At 46.6% G+C, this 18088-nt stretch overlaps 1 protein-coding gene across 2 annotated transcripts; it reads right to left on the reverse strand.

Annotated features, from left to right (window-relative positions):
- Positions 1-1603: 1603 nt before the first annotated feature.
- Positions 1604-18034, reverse strand: pdcd6 (programmed cell death 6). Of its 2 annotated transcripts, none has more exons than XM_056584405.1 (6): positions 17728-18034; positions 13862-13923; positions 6373-6417; positions 5007-5177; positions 3961-4070; positions 1604-3158 (listed from the first exon to the last, which is right to left on the reverse strand). In XM_056584405.1, exons 1-6 carry the CDS (start codon positions 17808-17810, stop codon positions 3060-3062), a joined length of 570 nt encoding a protein of 189 aa, XP_056440380.1. In that variant the 5' UTR covers positions 17811-18034; the 3' UTR covers positions 1604-3059. The 2 variants fall into 2 exon arrangements, with proteins under 2 accessions (XP_056440380.1, XP_056440381.1); XM_056584406.1 differs by having other exon boundaries at positions 1609-3158; positions 5019-5177; positions 17728-18010.
- Between the last annotated feature and the right edge of the window lie 54 nt (positions 18035-18088).

Below are 18088 nucleotides of genomic sequence, written 5' to 3' on the forward strand. Positions count from 1 at the left end.
GAAAAAAAACATAAGGGGGAACACTGTTGTTTTTTATTGGTCGTCATGAAAAAAAACATAAGGGGTAACGCTGTCGTTTTTTATCGGCCGTCATGAAATAAACATAACGGGTAACACTGTCGATAATCATCAAAAAAACATAGGGGGTAGCACTGTCGTTTTTCTTTGGTCGTCATGAAATAAAACATAAGGGGTGACACTGTTGTTTTTTATTGGTCGTCATGAAAAAAAACATAAGGGGTAACACTGTCGTTTTTTATTGGTCGTCATGAAAAAAAACATAAGGGGTGACACTGTTGATTTTTATTGGTCGTCATGAAATAAAACATAAGGGGTGACACTGTTGTTTTTTATTGGTCGTCATGAAAAAAAACATAAGGGGTAACACTGTCGTTTTTTATTGGTCGTCATGAAAAAAAACATAAGGGGTGACACTGTTGATTTTTATTGGTCGTCATGAAAAAAAACATAAGGGGTAACACTGTTGTTTTTTATTGGTCGTCATGAAAAAAAACATAAGGGGTAACACTGTTTTTTTTTTTAAAACGACAGTGTTACCCCTTATGTTTTTTTTCATGACGACCATCATGAAAAGCTGTGAGCTAACCCCCTGGAGACCGGGGTTCATGTCCGGTTGATGTCTTCTGTTGGAAGATTCTTATCTCTATTTCATGCGAATTACAAAGTCAAGTATAACCATCGTATAGACTTTATTCGGTGTCTTGATGGTGCATTGGTAAGTTCAGAGTTTTTTTTTTTATTGTTCATCATGAAAAAAAACAAGGGGTAACACTGTTGTTCTTTAATGGTCGTCATGAAAAAAACATAAAGGAAAAACAGTGTTGTCTTTGTCAAATAAAAAAAAAAAGTCGTTTTCTATTGGTCGTCAATCTCGTCATAAAAAAAAATATAAGGGGTAACACTGTTGTTTTTCCTTGTTCGTCATGAAAAAAACCACAAGGGGTAACACTGTTGTTTTTAATTGGTCGGCATGAAAAAAAAAAATCTTTTTTTAAAAAAAAAGATAACTCCCCCATCCGTCAGCCACGCCTTCCCACGTCCGTTGACTGACGGTGCAGTGGGCATGTAGGGTGAGGCGCGCTTCGTGCCCACTGCACCGTCAGTCAACGAACGTGGGAAGGCGTGGCTGACGGTTGGGGGAGTAGTCTTTGCAGAGGCATCCGTCAGCCAATCTAATCGCTTCGCCGGGTTCTTCCCGCTTCTTCCTGCTTGTTGCGATGCAAGATGACCCGCTTTCCAGTATCGTCTGAGCCCGAGTCGCGTCACAGTGCTTACATTTGCATACGTGATCTGATTGGATGATGGATCCGTCGCTGCCGAAAAGGTTGAACATTTTTCAATTTTTTGACAGAGCCGAAGGCTCCAACGGAACGGACGGATCCACAATGCATTGCGCGTCCGTCCCCATTCAAAGTCAGGCCCCGTGCACACTACCTCCGTCCGTTGACTGATCCCCATTTACTTTGAATGGGGACGGACGCGCAATGCATTGTGGATCCGTCCGTCCCGTTGGAGCCTTCGGCTCCGTCAAGAAGTTGAACAATTTTCAACTTTTTCGGCAGCGACGGATACGTCATCCAATAAGATCACGTATGCAAATTTAAGCACTGTGACGCGACTCGGGCTCTGACGATACTGGAAAGCGGGAAATCGGGTAATCTTGCCTCGCAACAAGCAGGAAGAAGCGGTTAGAACCCGGCGAAGCGATTTGATTGGCTGACGGATGCCTCTGCAAAGACTACTCCCCCATCAGTCAGCCACGCCTTCCCACGTCCGTTGACTGACGGTGCAGTGGGCATGTAGGGTCAATGGGGATCAGTCAACGGGTAGTCAAGAAGAATGTTCTGCAGTACAACTCCTTGATGTAATTCTTCAGGCGAACAGCAGAGGTCACAGCGGAGTCAGTAATATGTATATTAGGCAGCAATATGATCCCAGTTACTTAGAACAGCAAATAAATCAAATACAAGCAATTTTTAATTGTTTTTTTTAATAAAAGAGACTCTTTTGCTTGTGTTTTTTTTTTAACAGCTCTTAAGGCATCATGCACATAAATAAGCCACACGAAAACCGTATGCTTATTCACAACCTAAAATGAATCGCTCTAACATATAGATGGATTTACTGGTTAAAAATACGTTTATACAAATATATGGCATGTAAGCTGGCATGTCAGTGAATCTCAAAGCAGGTCATCGCCTGCTCTCACAGTTTTTGTAAACATGGCTTTGAGCAAAGTAAATCTCGGAAAAATGAGGAAGCATGCTTCAACATTGGGGGTTGAACCCGAAAAAGCATGCGATGCACCCTAAATGATATTTACAATACAATTCATGTATACTGTAAGCACAGATAGTCAGGTCTGTTTGTAAGAATAACAATAATTAAGACATCCAACAACCGTTATTGACAATGGACATTGGGAGGACAAGACCGACAGAGTATTGTCCTTAATGGTCCCTCAGCCGGAACACCCACTACCCCACACCCCCCGTTTATTTTTTTTACCAAATTGCTCTTGAAATAAGCACTACAAGATTTTCTCTTCTATAAGGAAAAAATAAATAAAAATGTAGCCGTTATCAATAATATTCTGTATGTTGCAATGGCGAGGTTGCAAATAACAGGGCATCCACTAGATTCCCGATGTGTGATCGAACATCACGTAAAAAAAAGACTGCGAGGCGATGGATTGGACGGAGGGGGGGTTTGGGGGGGCACTGCATGTCTCGGAAGGAACTCAACGCTTTTATTATGTTTCTATTATTTTCTCTCGGGAGTTAAAAGTTTATCAGCAAACCGTGTAAACCATTCAGTTGCTGCAACATGGACTTACGGCCTGCGGATTCAGGAGGTCGTACAAAAGAAAGAAAACGTTAATGTTTTAAATAAAAGGAATCTTGTAGAGTTGTGCATAAGGAGGTACGGGGGGAGGAAGAGGAGGATGGATGAGGAGGAGGGGGGGGTGCCGTTTGCTTTGGCACGGTTGTGTCCAGTTGTGCTCCTTGTTGTGTGCGCCCGCGGTTCTCAGGGTGCCGTTATACGACGTTGAAGACCATGGACAGGTACTGCTCGTAGGACACCTGGATCCAGCCGTCCTGGTCCGTGTCGTAGCGGCGGAAGACGTCTGTCAGCCTCTGTGGACGCAGCGCACGAGGAGCGGTGGTTAGCGCGGTGACGGGCCAACCCGGCAAGGGACCCGCAAAACGGAGAAACTCAGTGAAAACGCAGTGTTTTGCAGACGCCCGGCCTGCTAGGACCACGCCTCAGTGAGATCACATTCCGTTTCTTTTTGTGGATTAGTCTTGCCTTATGGACGACAACAGGGAGATTGCGGAAATTGGGTTTTGAACCAAGATGATTACGGCTGGGAAGCAACAGCCTATCCCGTTCTACTTCATCTTGATAATGCTTTTTTGTTTATCTATGTGAACACGCCATCATAATGGAGAGAGGCTTGAACCTCATGATTACACATATTTGTATTTTATTATATTATATATTTTTCTCTATACTGCCATACTAGTTATGGATAGGATAATATAGAGCAGGGACTCTTACCAAGTCCTCCCATGGAACTTATAACATCTATGTTGTTTTACTCTGACAAATCCAATCTGCTGGAGCCTAGAGGCATTCAACCAATCAAACAATCAAACAAACATAAATCCTTTCTGGTTCTGCTGATAACATAGAGTCGGTGTATGGGTTTTTCCGGTCAGACACATCGCTATTAAGAGGCTGTCATTGTAGAGCACAAGCAGGCCTAAATATAATACAATTTAGAGGACAAATCGAATAATACAACTGTACAGGGAAGTACGGGCCCAGGGAAAAGCTCATAGTCCTCAAAAAATAAATAAGCATACAAGTAGCATATTTCGTACATATATACGATGTACAATGATTTATACTGAATAAACAGTGTGTCTTCTTCACCTGTAGTACGATGCAGCACTGGATGAAGTCGTCGAAGGCCACCTGTCCCTTCCTCTGGCGGTCAAACTTCTCTATGAGCGTGCCGTAGAACTGGTCAGACAGACGGTAGCCTGGATGGGACACAATTCAAACACAACTGAGCCACCACACTTGAGACATGCATCGCTTATAAGTACACGTGTGTTGCTTGGATCGATGCATGTGGTGTGTGGGTACATTTCCACGATCTTTGGTATTTTTTAACTGCAACGGAAACTTGCATTTCAAACCCCACCAAGATTGGGGATTTTGTGTAGTAATGTAGAAGGAGAGTGTGTGCTTTGTATTTCTGCTGTATGGCTGATAAAGGCTTCGTCTCCGGCATTCTTTTGTATCTGAAATTAACTTCTGCCAATCACTGATATGAAAATAACAAAAACGTGTAATTTGTTGAAAAAAAAAAATCTTGCCTGCAGTAGTCCAGATAAATACACCAAGCTTATTAAAGAGCAAGAGTTCCCCTATCCCAAATGTTTTCATGAAATTCCTGTTTATTAAGCTGAGCGTAATTACTTTACCACCTAATTTTCAAGAACTAGGCTTTCTCTGTTTCCAAACTCTAAAAAAGGCTAAGAGCATTACAGCCAAGCACGACACAGGCATTTGTAAATTAAGAGGCTTCTAGTATAATTATCCGATTATTTCCAAATACATTTTTTTAGATGACTCTAACTCATTCGATTATTCAAATACCCATTCTTTTTTTAAAATATTATTCAGCAATTTGGCACAACATAATCAGACATAGATTACAAAAAAGGAGAAAGTCACATGCAAAAAATGATAGGATAAAAGTTTTTATACTTCACCACTATTCATGCAACAAGACAGACCTGGACGCACACTAACAAAGACAAAAGTCACAACAACACAAAACAAAAGCAACACGGCAAGTGTGATCCTTTTGCTTTGGAGAAGGGAGGTGGACAAACGGTACCAGAGACAGCCGTGGCGGGACCCCTCCGCCACTCCACGGCAAACGTGACCTCAAGTTAAATGCGTCATACTTTGATGCTCACCGAATCCAGTCAGCGCCTGCTTTAGCTCGTTCTTGTCGATGAAGCCCGAGTTGTCGCGGTCGTAGGTGCGGAAAATGTTCTGCCAGTCCGTGATGTACTTCCACACACCGGCGAACTCGTTGAAATTGACTCCGCCTTTGTTCTCCCGATCAAACATGGCTGAGAGAGAGAGAGAGAGAAAGAGAGAGTGAGAGAGTGAGTGAGTGAGTGAGTGTCAAACATCAAAGTATGACATAACACTGAGTGAACCTCACTGTCATCCCCAGGCTGAGTGTCACATTAGCACCAGCTTCATGACATTATGTACATGACACATCACCATTAGGCCCAGAAAGGGACTGTGTGCTACACCAAAGCACGAGGGAGACTGTTTAATACAGGATATATCAGGATTCATACAGCAAGCAGAAGGGAACATCTGGGAACAAGGTCTGAAATTAACTCTTAGAATTGTGTTTTTGCACTGGCCAGAATGGAATAATCTGCCGGCCCCTGGCCAGGCAATTGTTTGAATTCGTAAGCCTGAATTGTTTGCCAAATGGTCAACTTTATCCAACTTGGCTGGTGGCACATGTCATTAAAGATCAGTCTGGAAGTTTCAGAATTTTAGGGAGATTCATTCCTATTTGACAACACTAACCCTATTTTGAAAGTTAAATAATGAAGTTGGTTGTCTTAAAGTGGCCAAAAGATAGAGAGGGGAGAGACAATGAGAACACATTTATTTAGCCAAGCATGGCAGTAGAGGCACTAAAAACACACAAACAACGCAAACCGTTTTTCCTCTCCAAATTCCTCTAAACAGAGTCAGGTGGTGGAACCACATGCAGACGAATTCAGCCAATTAGCAGCAGTAATCGCTACGGTGCCTTCTCCACGGGTTGACTTGTGTACTGCGGTAACGTTGGTTACCCGTGCATGCACCGGTGCGTCTGGCTCGACGGAAACGCAACAACGAAGTACTGCTCAAAGTGTCCGTGATGGCCCTGGCGAGGTTGCCAGTCAACAGATCAATACCACAGAGACCGTGTCAAGAGACACCTCAGAGTCGCCAAGCCCTTCTGGAACAGTCTACCTTCCACAATCCCTCCGCCCACATCCTTCCCCCCCTTCCCCCCTTCACCTCACCACCAAACGCCTGCCAATCTACCCTCTGCCAGAGCCCAAACGGATGCTGGACTTTGTTTATTCCATTCGATTGTTTTGGACGAACACAAACAAACTGAAAGCAATGACACTGGCCGGTTGCCATGGGGAGCACAAACATAAACAAGGAAGTGACTGAGGGGGCCGGGGACAAAAGCCGGTTTTTGCAGGCGCTGGTCGAGCTGTTGGAATGCCAGCAGCTACTTACAGATGATGGAGCGCACCGTCACCGGGTTGAAGGGAGTCCAAGTACCTGACAGAAAGAGAGACACCGGCTTCATTAGCACATTTAGCATAGAGGTACACGGTCACGTAGACACACACACACACACACACACACACACACAATAACACATTCTGTAACACACTCTCATACAGCAATATGCTGGTCAGAAAATACCTCATTGGTACAACACACACTCACACACACACACACACACACACACACACACACACCCCCACACATACGCACACATGACGATGGACCGCTCTAAGAATAGAACACATTCCAAAGCCGCCCTTACAGTGGTCATGTCACACACCATATTTTTTCCATTTTCTAGGTAACCATCTTGTCGTATCGCCATGTTAAGCTCATGGTGACGTGGTTTCACCACATTGTGTGGTTCTGTGCAGCATGAGGGATGAGTCAGTGGTAGATAGTCGATGGAGGGGCGTGTTGTGCATTAAATATAATCACGTTTTGGACTTAAGTCTGAGATAATAATAATACCAGAATATTGAAGTGAAAGCCAAAGCTTGAAAATGGACTATACTGTATATTCTACATAATGTAAAATTCCCTGTGACTAACATGATCATAAATATGCATGCTTATCACCCCAGCCATAGTTCTGGGTGGGTAGGTAATTTCCCACCATGACCAATGGAGCGAACAAGAGAGAAGAAAATACATATTCTTGTACTCCCATGTTGCTATATTACATCATGTATCCCCGTGACACGGGTCAACTCGAGTTTAAGCACTTATTAATCCATGAGCGGTAATACTGCAAAAATGAGTGGACATCGTTTATGTGGCGGACAATCTGGACTTGCAGATAACAGAAGCTAATATATAGTCTGCCTCTAATCATCCCGTTAAGTTTCTGTACCCTGGGCAATACACTGCTTTTAAATCCACCACACTTATCTGTCCACTTCGATAGGGAAAGAGGGTGCAGCAGCCGAGACGTCCAAATGAAGCACTAGAACATACCAGGGAGGGACCTGGCCCACGGGATATGGAGTTCAAAAAAGGGCAAGACCAGGACAACATTGAAGGGAATACCAAGCAGAAACAGCATTTATGAATGGGACACACACCCTGGCCGGGGTATACATTACTGGGTGTCCAAGGGATTCTGGTGCACTGAAAGAAGTGCACTCACAGGGACACTGATGATTCTATTTGCACAGTATAAGCAAGTACATGCAACAAACATAAATATTAAAATAAATAATATTGACATGAGAACCGGTTTCTTCCTTCTGGTCAGTTAAGTCCATTCTATGTTTAATATAATGGCCCTGACCACGCCGGGACAGACCGCCGTCTCCTCATACCAGGCGCAAGCTGTGAGGTCATCTCCGCCTTCACTCTGTGCGCGTGCGTGTGTGTTGTGACAAGGCGCTCTCTGTCTCAGTACACACACTGCCCTTACTCACTGCTGGCACCAACCGCCAACTGGGGAGGGGGGGGGGGGGGGGGGGGGGGGGGGGGGCAATGTGTGGAAATAAACGGGGCGCAGAGACTGACACACCTGCAAAGGCTGTGGTCGCTTGCTGATCCATGTAAGGAATGTCTGTAGGCTCAATCATGCGCACAGGCCCTTGAGTGAATGGCTGGCCAAATCCAACCAAAAGCCAATGTATACAAACGCTTACTAACAAGGCCACCTTGACCTAACCCCCTCCCCACTCACAACGGTAGCCATTTGACCTTGACTTGTAAACCACTGGGAAAGGGTTTTGCATGAAGCTGGAGCAGGAAATCCACTGAGCCAGATAACTAATAATAAGATTGGCTCATTGCTGACTCATGTCACAGTCATCAAAGCACTAGTTAAATCATTAGTAATATATCTACATCCGTTTCCACCCAACAATGTTTTCTCCACATTAGAAGCGCAACACCGAATACGTGATACTGTACGCGTTGAGACATTATGTTTGGTACGGTATAACCGTCCATCAAGACAGCATATGAACGCAGAATCCCCCGCTCAATCCTCGAGGATAAAGACAGGTGGTCTTCTTTCCGTCACGCTGTTTGATTCTCCATTTTTTCCAGAGACGGGAGAAGGCTCCAGTCTATTATAAGCTTCCATTTTATTTTGACAACATCCCTGCCGGCACCTAATCGTCTCCACCTTCCACTTTACAAAGACCCTTTCCTCACTGGATGAGCGTTAGAACGGCCACCACACCCCTGCCGAGGAAGCCACTCCACTAGTCAGCACAAACAGAAGAGGAGTCTGTAGAGTGAAGACCCTGATCGATAAGGCAGGCAGCGAACAGACGGAGGGGGGAAAACGCTTCGCTGCCTAAGTAAAACGTACTCAATTATTTTAGGAACATACAGTACAGACTCCGGTATTGACTTCATCATAATCCCCCCCCCCCCCCGCACATCGTTCATGATGTTTCATTGACTTTTATCGACCCATTTCAGCGTGGCCTCCATTTCTATCATTGCATCATCAGCTTCAACCAGAGGACAGACATAAAACAAGACGTCTTATTGGCCGAGCCTGAGTCAGACTACTTTGTCTACCCCTTGCTTCCAATAATTTGGACAGAGTCGTTTTTCCCTCTTGTCTCTGGTTGGGAGGTTTACTGCGACGGCCCCTCGTCCAATCACAGAGCCAGCTGAGGGGAGGCATAAATCTGATGACGGCTAGGAATGGGGGAGGCTAAAATGCTGCTCTCTGTATATTGTGTTGGCTATATAGTGGTGTCACTGTGAAATAGGGGTGCGAAGGGGCACACACACACACACACACACACACACATCATTTTTTTTCAATGGGGGCAGGCTGCTTCCCGTTCAGGACCAATGGAGGAAGGGACAGAGAGGTAAAGGAAAAGGGAGGTTAAGAAAGGAAGGGAGCGAAATTGGATTGAAGGTAACATTATTACAAGAAGTGTGAGAGCAATAAATGGCAAGCAGGCTGGGAGGGGTAGAGAAAGCCTCAAACAGAGTGAGAGAGAGGAAGAGAGAGAAGGGACAGAATGAGAGAGAGACAGACAGACGGACAGGCAAGTGAGAGATGGAGACAGAGCCAGAGAGTAAGAGAGACAGAGACAGAGAGAGAGAGAGAGAGAGAGAGAGAGAGAGAGAGACAGAGAGAGAGCCAGAGAGAGGGCCCAGCGGGCAGGGAGATGATGCCATACCTCCCTGAGGGAGATGGAAACGAAACGTTAGTCATGAAAAACACTGTTTTCCATAAATGAAGCAGACCACTGAATGCCAGTATGGGCGGCTTGTTTTCATATTTCAAAGTGCCCGTTTTTTTTTTCATAACAAACCCACTGGGCGAGGATGCTACAGACCATGTGTTTTCTCCGAAAATTGAAAAAGATCAGGCGAGGCAGACAATAAAAAAAACAAGTCACAAAAACAACACTGTCCTCTAACAAGTCAAGAAAAGGTGACCGCCAGATGAACAGGGGGTGGTATGGCGGATCCGGGGGGCTTATCTGGATTTGGGAGCGAGGGGACGGTGAAGGGAGAACATATTCAGGGGAGGATGAAGAAACCAGAACACGGCAGGCTTAGGAGAGAGCTAAGGTGTGAGAGGATGCAGAAACAGAGTCCCCCGTCAGAATACAAACACACGCAGAGGGAGAGGAGACGAGAGGAGACATTAATAAGGAGGACTGCATGAAGGGATGAACAGGACCAGTCCAGTCCAGGTCCAGTGATCTAGTACGTGAGCGAGTGAGTGAGTGAGTGAGTGAGTGAGTGAGTGAGTGAGTGAGTGAGTGAGTGAGTGAGTGAGTGAGTGAGTGAGTGAGTGAGTGAGTGAGTGAGTGAGTGAGTGAGTGAGTGAGTGAGTGAGTGAGTGAGTGAGTGAGTGAGTGAGTGAGTGAGTGAGTGAGTGAGTGAGTGAGTGAGTGAGTGAGTGAGTGAGTGAGTGAGTGAGTGAGTGAGTGAGTGAGTGAGTGAGTGAGTGAGTGAGTGAGTGAGTGAGTGAGTGAGTGAGTGAGTGAGTGAGTGAGTGAGTGAGTGAGTGAGTGAGTGAGTGAGTGAGTGAGTGAGTGAGTGAGTGAGCGAGCGAGCGAGCGAGTGAGCGAGCGAGTGAGTGAGTGAGTGTACGTGCACTCATGTGTCCATGTGCATGTGCCCTTCGTGCTGCGGACAGACAAGAGCACTGCAGGCGGGGATGGGTGCATGCCGTGCGCTGCCGGTGCCTTTGGCTGGCCAGGCTAACTGCAGGGGAGAGCCGGCTTGTGTTTGGCGCAGCCGCGCAGGCTCGTGCCGACGGCCGCAGGAGGGAGGGTGGGTGGTTGGGTGGGTGGGGGGTGGGGGAGGGAAAGGGAGGGAGCGAGAGAACTGCGCAGTATGAACACGCATGCACATATTGACAGATGAACGACCGAGCGTGCCGAAAGTAAACGTTTTGCATTCGGCTGCACAGGGAGAAGGATGAGACACGTATGCAATGAAAAAACATGAGCGTGCATGAGATTCTTTGCTTGCATTTGGCAGGGAAACCCAAAAGAAAGGAAACATAAAATACATCATACACAAACATACACACAAAAACAGATGCATAAATAATACTTAAAACATGCAAAACGCAAACACTGATAATCTAACAATTAACAATCTTCTACTGAGATCCATAATTGTAGTCACACACAGCAGGCTTATCACCATGCTGAGCCAGAGCCTCTGTGCAGAACGATAACAGCTTCTTTCCCCGCCTCTCCCTACAACACTGCCACACACACACACACACACACACACACACACACACACACACACACACACACACACACACACACACACACACACACACACACACACACACACACACACACACACACACACACACACACACACACACACACACACACACACAGCTTTCTTCCTCGCCCGCTCTCGCTCTCCCTCTCTCTCCCTCATTGTAGAGAGAATGGGGATGTTTCCGATCAAAATAAATAAATAAAGAACCTGTCCAAAAGCCTTCTACAAAGCAGCCCATGGACTCCAAGAAAGCCTGTCACAAACACAAAAAAAACTGACATTTTTTCAACCTCCAATTGAGAATAAAATAACAATCGACTTCCTCTAACAGAGCCTTAGCCCCACAACTGCATCCTTCGAAAGCAGAAACACCAGGAACAGTGGCCTGAATTGCCGTTTAAGGCAGCAGGGTGCTAATGTATCATCAAGGTGTCCGGTCGACCATCAAGCCCTCCCTGTCACGACGGCAGCGACTCCTGTGAACCGCGCAAATTGGACTTTTCTACCGGGACCAAGGACTCCCATCCCACCCGGTTTATTATTTCCCTTCTGAGCGGGCTAGCGCTCTAGGCGTTAGCCCAAGAGACCCGATGTGCAACATAACCTTGTGTGTATGTTCATCCGACACTCAAAGCAACTTGCATCAATGTGCCCCTTTGTTTTCCTTTTCGTTCTTCCGTAAAGACGGTGCTGATGGCCAGACGCCCATGATGGCGGCCGGCCTCGCGGGACAGGTGCCACATCTCAGCCCCCCCCCCTCCGGCTCCTCAGCGATGGGGCCCAACGCTGATTTCTAATTAACCTCGTTTAGAGATCAATAAGCCCGATGACCCGGTTTTAGGGCAGGGTTGCGAGCGTCAAGCAGCACTGATTAGGCTGCAGCACAGCCCTCGTTTCATACGAGCGAGGCTGCTTTGAAGCAGCGTCCCTGAACTAGCACAAGACTTTAATGCTGGGCCTTTCATCTCTCTCTCGCTGAGGCGTTTTTTTTTTCCAATATGCCCAACTTCCTTCAGTGGTTCCATTCCCATTATTTTATTCACTCAATAAGAAAACCTTTGATGGTGTTGCTAGATGAGGACTAAAAGGCTGACTCAAACATAATTGCAACACTACTAATGTTGTCGTTCTCAAAGTGCACGGCTACAGTGTGTACTATAGCCAAGAACCAGGCTTTTTAAAACCATTTGGCTTTCAGATAACACTGTGTGCTCCCATCTCTATTGGAGCTAGCAGCTCAATAACAAATAACCTCTCTTCTTCAGAAGAGACAAACGGTTATACCACAGAGGCTGCTAGATGATTAGGTCCTGATCCGTCGCATAGTGTTTACAGTATTGGAGCCTGCTACCGCTGTTGTTGGTAACTAACAACATTGCGAGACATTTTCTGCCGTCTGACACAATGGACTACGCAATGATGCGTTTCCTTTCTAAGCTACCTTGACTGGCTTTGCCTGCTTCATGTCTGCTGGATTGGGAAGGAGGAAAAAAGGCCCTGTAATCATTGAACAGTTCATTGGCCATTTTGGGACCAAAATAGCACACCAATCCAGACGGTGATTGGTTGTGGCCAAAAAGGAAACATAGAAGGAGTGGGGGGATTGAATCGAGAGGGAGGGGGCGAGAGAAGGCGGGAGATGGAGCGAGAGAGAACGAGCTGAGCTGTGGAGACGCTTAAAGAGCCAGTGAATAAAAAACTTATTTTCTTTTGCTTGAAATTTGGTAAAATTACTTGTATGGTATGTAGGTGTAAAATCCTATGTTTTTGCCAGTCTCCCCAAAACACTCCATTCACAACTACTCTGAATCGAGCACAGGTTAAAGTATCTTCGTGACGCTGATGTACCTGAAAGATTACACACATTGTTCTCCTGACGAAGGGACGATGGCAAAGAGGTGTTTGTGGGTGTGTGGAGCTCTACCTGGGCAGGGGTTGACCGAGAAAGGGTTATGCTTCTCTGACACTTGTAGTATACCGCCACGGTATGTGGGAATGTGGACGCTTGCTCTGGAAGCAGTTTATTTTTTTATGATTGCTTCCGAGAGAGAGAGGGGGTTGGGCTTCCCGGACACCAATAGTATAATGTAACGGTGTGTTGATGTGTGGAGCTCCGTCTGAGCTGGGGTATATTTTGATGTCCGCGTCCCGAGTGAGGGTTCTCGGTATAACACCACAGTGGCTGGGCCATTACATATACAACGTAGCTCACTATAACGCTTATACACTACAGGTTAAGCTTCTGAGTATAACGCCACGGTGACTGGCCGACTTCATATACAACGTCGCTCACTAAATCTCTTAAACACATCAACGGTACAAAAAGGATATCACAAAGTTACCATGGGTCGTAACACCCTCCTCCATCCTAGTACTCTCAGCCCAAAACACTCATCGTGTTTGAGTTCCGGCTCAAACCATGGATTCACTGGATCTTAAAAGCTTGCATAAGTTAATGGAACAGCAGATAACAACATAGTAGAAGAGACAATGCGAAATATGAAGGGGCTGCCGAGGACGGACAGAGGTCAGGACAGAAAAAGAAGGAGACGGATAAAGAGCACGAGTGTGAGGGAGAGAGAGTGAGACAGTGGAAGAGAGAGAAAGGCGGTGAGCTGGAACAATGGAAGGAGAAGGTATGACAGAAACAACCAAAGCAAAGCAAAACCAAAAGCAAAGTCATGGAGTGAAAGGGGGCGACGAGGGAGGCAACGTTGATTACCATTTGATAAGGCCTGCTGAAGCTCAGTGTCCGATATCACTCCACTCCTGTCCTTGTCCACCCTAGGGGAGGGGGGGGGGGGGGGAGAAAAAGATTAGAGACGGCCACCGTTAATGACTGCACACATACACAGACAATGAGTGTGGACGTCTGCACACGCCAAAGAGAAATGCTATACCCCCCTGACCCGTGTAAGCGTTTACAGCCCATTGTGGATGATTGAATGGTCTAGGAGCAGCGACACACGAAACCGCCTGTTTGGCTGGCACTCTCCGTGTGTGCGCGTGTGTGTGTGTGTGTTCTTGCATGTGCGCTTGTGTGTCTCTACTCTGTAAGATGCAACAAAGGTGGGGATCCATACGATAAACCTTTGGTTTGTTGTAAAATGACAAAATGTTACATTCAATTAATTGTTTATTGCAGTGGGAAGGGGAGCCAGACTGACAAATAAATAAATAGAATAGACCAGAGACGCACACACACAGCGGTAGAAATAGACTCTAGTAGAGCAGCAGTGATAACGTCATCTACTTTGTAGGGAGGAGAGGATTTCAGGACCCTAGCTCTGACTCTTTCACACCTTAGATAACAAGAGCCCTAAATCCTTAGGGCGGTAGACGGTTTTTAGCAAAATGCCCCAATAAAGATTCCCATTCAAAACCATCCAATCAATGAAAAATTACACATTGTGCCTTTGTTTTTTAAATGTAGGCTAATTACCGTAGTGGCCTAGAAGCCTCCTAACAAGCTTTCTTAACCATATAATCCACTTTTTCCACGTCCATTTGCAAGTGAAAAGATTTTTGCCTCACAAAAAAAAAAAAAAAGGACCAGAACAAGCCTGGCTTAACTCATAATCCGTCTTCCTCTGAGGTCTTCGCGTCAGGGACACCAGTCGTACCTCCTGCAAAGACACATGCAGGAGGTGGGCGGCCCTCTGATCCAACCCTGGCAGTTTATGAATTGAGGCTGAGTCAACCCTCCAGTGACTCAGTGGTTTCTTAGCAACACTCCCTTGGCCCACCTGGCCCCTTATGGGAACGAGTCAGAGTCACAGAAACTCAATCCAACAAAACAAACAACAAAACAAACCCTTTTGTTGCGACCCAAGCACCGACTCGGTACGGGGTGTGGGTTTGATTCCCGAGGGCCGTCTGTGGCGGTTTATTCCCCGCCATCGCCTCTGCACGTGTCTGATGTTAAACTCCCCCAGTATCCCCTCTTCCTGGTACTGATCGCTGCTCCACCACCCCCCCCCCCCCCCCCCCCGTACCTAACTAAACAAAATGGGAAGGTATCCAAGGAAGATAAATAAGCCGCTGTCCCTCGGGATCCGTGGCTGGGGTGGAGCGACACCTCTATAAAAAGGATAGCTTTGTGGCATGGGAGGGGAGACGTGGGGAGGTTAATAGCATAGGCAGTGTGGGTAGGGGGAAGGGGGGGGGGGGCTCAACCTTGACCAAACAAAGATGGATTGACTCTAAGCCCGCTCTGTGCATGCACGCATGTGAAGGCGTTCCACCTTTTCCACTCCCCCCACCCCGCCCCTGGCTCACTTGCACATTCATTCAATCGCTCGCTCGCTCGCTCGCAACCTCAGTCAGCCCGTCACACTTCCCCCCCCCCCCCCCCCCCCTGAGTCAACTAACCTTGCCGGTTTTTCTACGCGTGTAAAAATAAATAAAAGAGCGTGAGAATAAAAGGGAATCATTATGGTTGGAGCTCGGCCTGAAGCGAAAAGCCGCCACCATCTGCCGGTGTTGCCCTACTGTTGTCAGAGAGATGCATCTTGTACGTTTGTAGCAGAAGCAGACCCCAGCCGAGTGCTTTTGGCAACAGTGGTTTACTGTCGCTAACATTTCCCTGCGATTCAAAGTTTCCGCTGAAGGAATCGGTCTGGAAAAGTGCTCTGGAGGCAGAACTAAACCGTGAGGTCGTTTTCCACACAACTTTTCTTTGTTTTTCATGGAGAGGCTGTGTCACCATGGAGCCTGGAAAAAAAATATGGGGTTTCCCAGCCCAGTAGGTCTGCTCCAGGGGTGTACTTCACAGGAGGCCGCCACTTCTATGCTGTAGATTTCTATGCGTCTAACAGGCATGAATCCCTTCCCAGTCGCTCCAGTATTTGAATAACCCATAGATCTCTCTGCTCTTGCCGTATTTCAAGAATTTATTGAAGAAAGGAATGTGTTTCACTACAAACACTGTTCTCATAGTTGTTTCGTAAAATGCATGTTTAACTGCTGGGTTGATTTTACAAAGCTGCTGTATTTAGGTATGCTACTTTTTGACATTGTTGGTTGGTTACTGGGTGTGACATTATTCTTGTCATGCCATTGTCAATCAATTCAAAGTATGTTCAGGGAACGGAATTCCCATTGTCATCTCTACACAATACATAGATATAAAATTAGAAAGGACAACATACTGTCCATTCTGTATGCAGCTACACAACAACACCATCGACGAATCTGTCCACTACAAATGGAAGAACACTGGGATCATGAATAGGCCAGTAAGAAAGGTAGGAAGGAAGGAAGGAAAAAAAGACAGAATTCCAATGCATGACGCAAAACGAATGGCGTGGATTGCTTATAACACGCAACATAGGTGAGTCATTTGCCGTACGTCGGTGAGTCATCATGAGCCGTCCCTGATCGCCTTGTTGTGTGCGATAGAGATCGAGTGGGAGGGGAAAGCCAGGACTTCGACCACGCACTAATGACTCCATGCTCCAATGTCACATGACCGAGGGAATTCCTGCGCTCCTGTGCCAAATTGCGTACTCTGAGGCGCGAGCAGAATGCGGAATGAGGCGCTGGGCAGGAGGACTGGGTGTTTTTATGGAGGCATCAGTGTCTGTGAACTCCCAGGGGAGTGGTGTTCATCACTCTAGGAATAGAGAGTGAAAGCAGAAAAAAAAATAGTGTCGGCTGAAAATTAAGCCATAACCCAAAAGAAGATACAGAGGAGGAGAGAGGATGGTTCTCCCATGCACCTGAGTCAGCTCAAGGGAGATATATGGCAAGACCCTGAGGTTCTCAATGGGTTTCTGCTTTTTTTTTTTTTTGCACGCCTCATAAATAATTTGTAAGGCGTCTCTGGGTCCTGCGATGCCCGCAGCATCCCAATGTTGTAAGAAAGCAAAGCACTACCAAGCACTCTGCAGTATTACATAATTCCATAGCATACTATCCACATACTATGGACCCCCCCCCCCCCCCCCTTTCTGACTGTGTGACCTTCTCATCAGCAGTTAATGACACACGTCGACCTCTTGCTTCTGTTTCAAAACAAATCAACGACCAACGGAATTACAATCAGCTGACATCGGCGTCAACATCCGTCACCTGCCTCCGACGTGTCAAGGTTTTGTCTTTTTTAAGGACATGGAAACGTAAAGACAATGAGCTTGATGACGTGGATCCCATTGCAGTCGAGTTTGGCTGTGATTGGTGTGTGAGTCAATCTGCAGATTTTAACTCCCCTGGTTGCGGATCTCTAATCACTTCCCTGCATGACGGATGGTTGCCCTAATGTCTACTACGTTAAGTCCAAACTAGTCTTTCACTCATTCCAGGAAGCTATAGTAGAAAACCAGGGGCTATGGGTGGAAATCACCCTCGTCTCCGACCTCCACCCCTTAGTCAATCGTTCAATATATCCCCAATTCGTCAGGCAAACTTGGGGGACACACGAGAAAGGGGGGAGGCATAACTTTGGGGGAAACGAAGTCCACTGTTCGTTCGACGCATTCAAAAGCACAACCCCGGTGTTCATTTCGCTTCGTTACTACACTACGACAGCTCTCCTATAGCAGAGTAGTAGTGAGTGAGTGTGTGGGGAAACACCGTCTTTACACTCACCTCTGGAAGATATTCCACAGAAAGCTTTGGTCCGGTGGGGCGTTGATCGTCGGAGGTGCTCTGTAAGGACTGTGGTATGCCATTTTGAAGGACCTTCTGCGTCCAGACGAGCCGTGCGGACCAGCAAGACGTCCTGCGAGCTTCTTCTGAAGGCTTCAGTCCACCGCTGACTCGCGGTCGGTCCCCGCCTCGCGCAGAGAGGCGTGGCATATCGTCCACTACTTCCCCATATCACGTCACTCGGCTGTCTGCATCATGGTCGGCATGCTTTTCCTACAAATGGATGGAGGCTCTACTTCCAAAATGCTAAACTTATTCCAGAAGTGAGCGTGTTCTATTAGACACTCGCCGTTAGTTTACG

This window comes from Gadus chalcogrammus, chromosome 23 (assembly GCF_026213295.1).
Source record: "Gadus chalcogrammus isolate NIFS_2021 chromosome 23, NIFS_Gcha_1.0, whole genome shotgun sequence".
Classification (NCBI taxonomy): Eukaryota; Metazoa; Chordata; class Actinopteri; order Gadiformes; family Gadidae; genus Gadus; species Gadus chalcogrammus.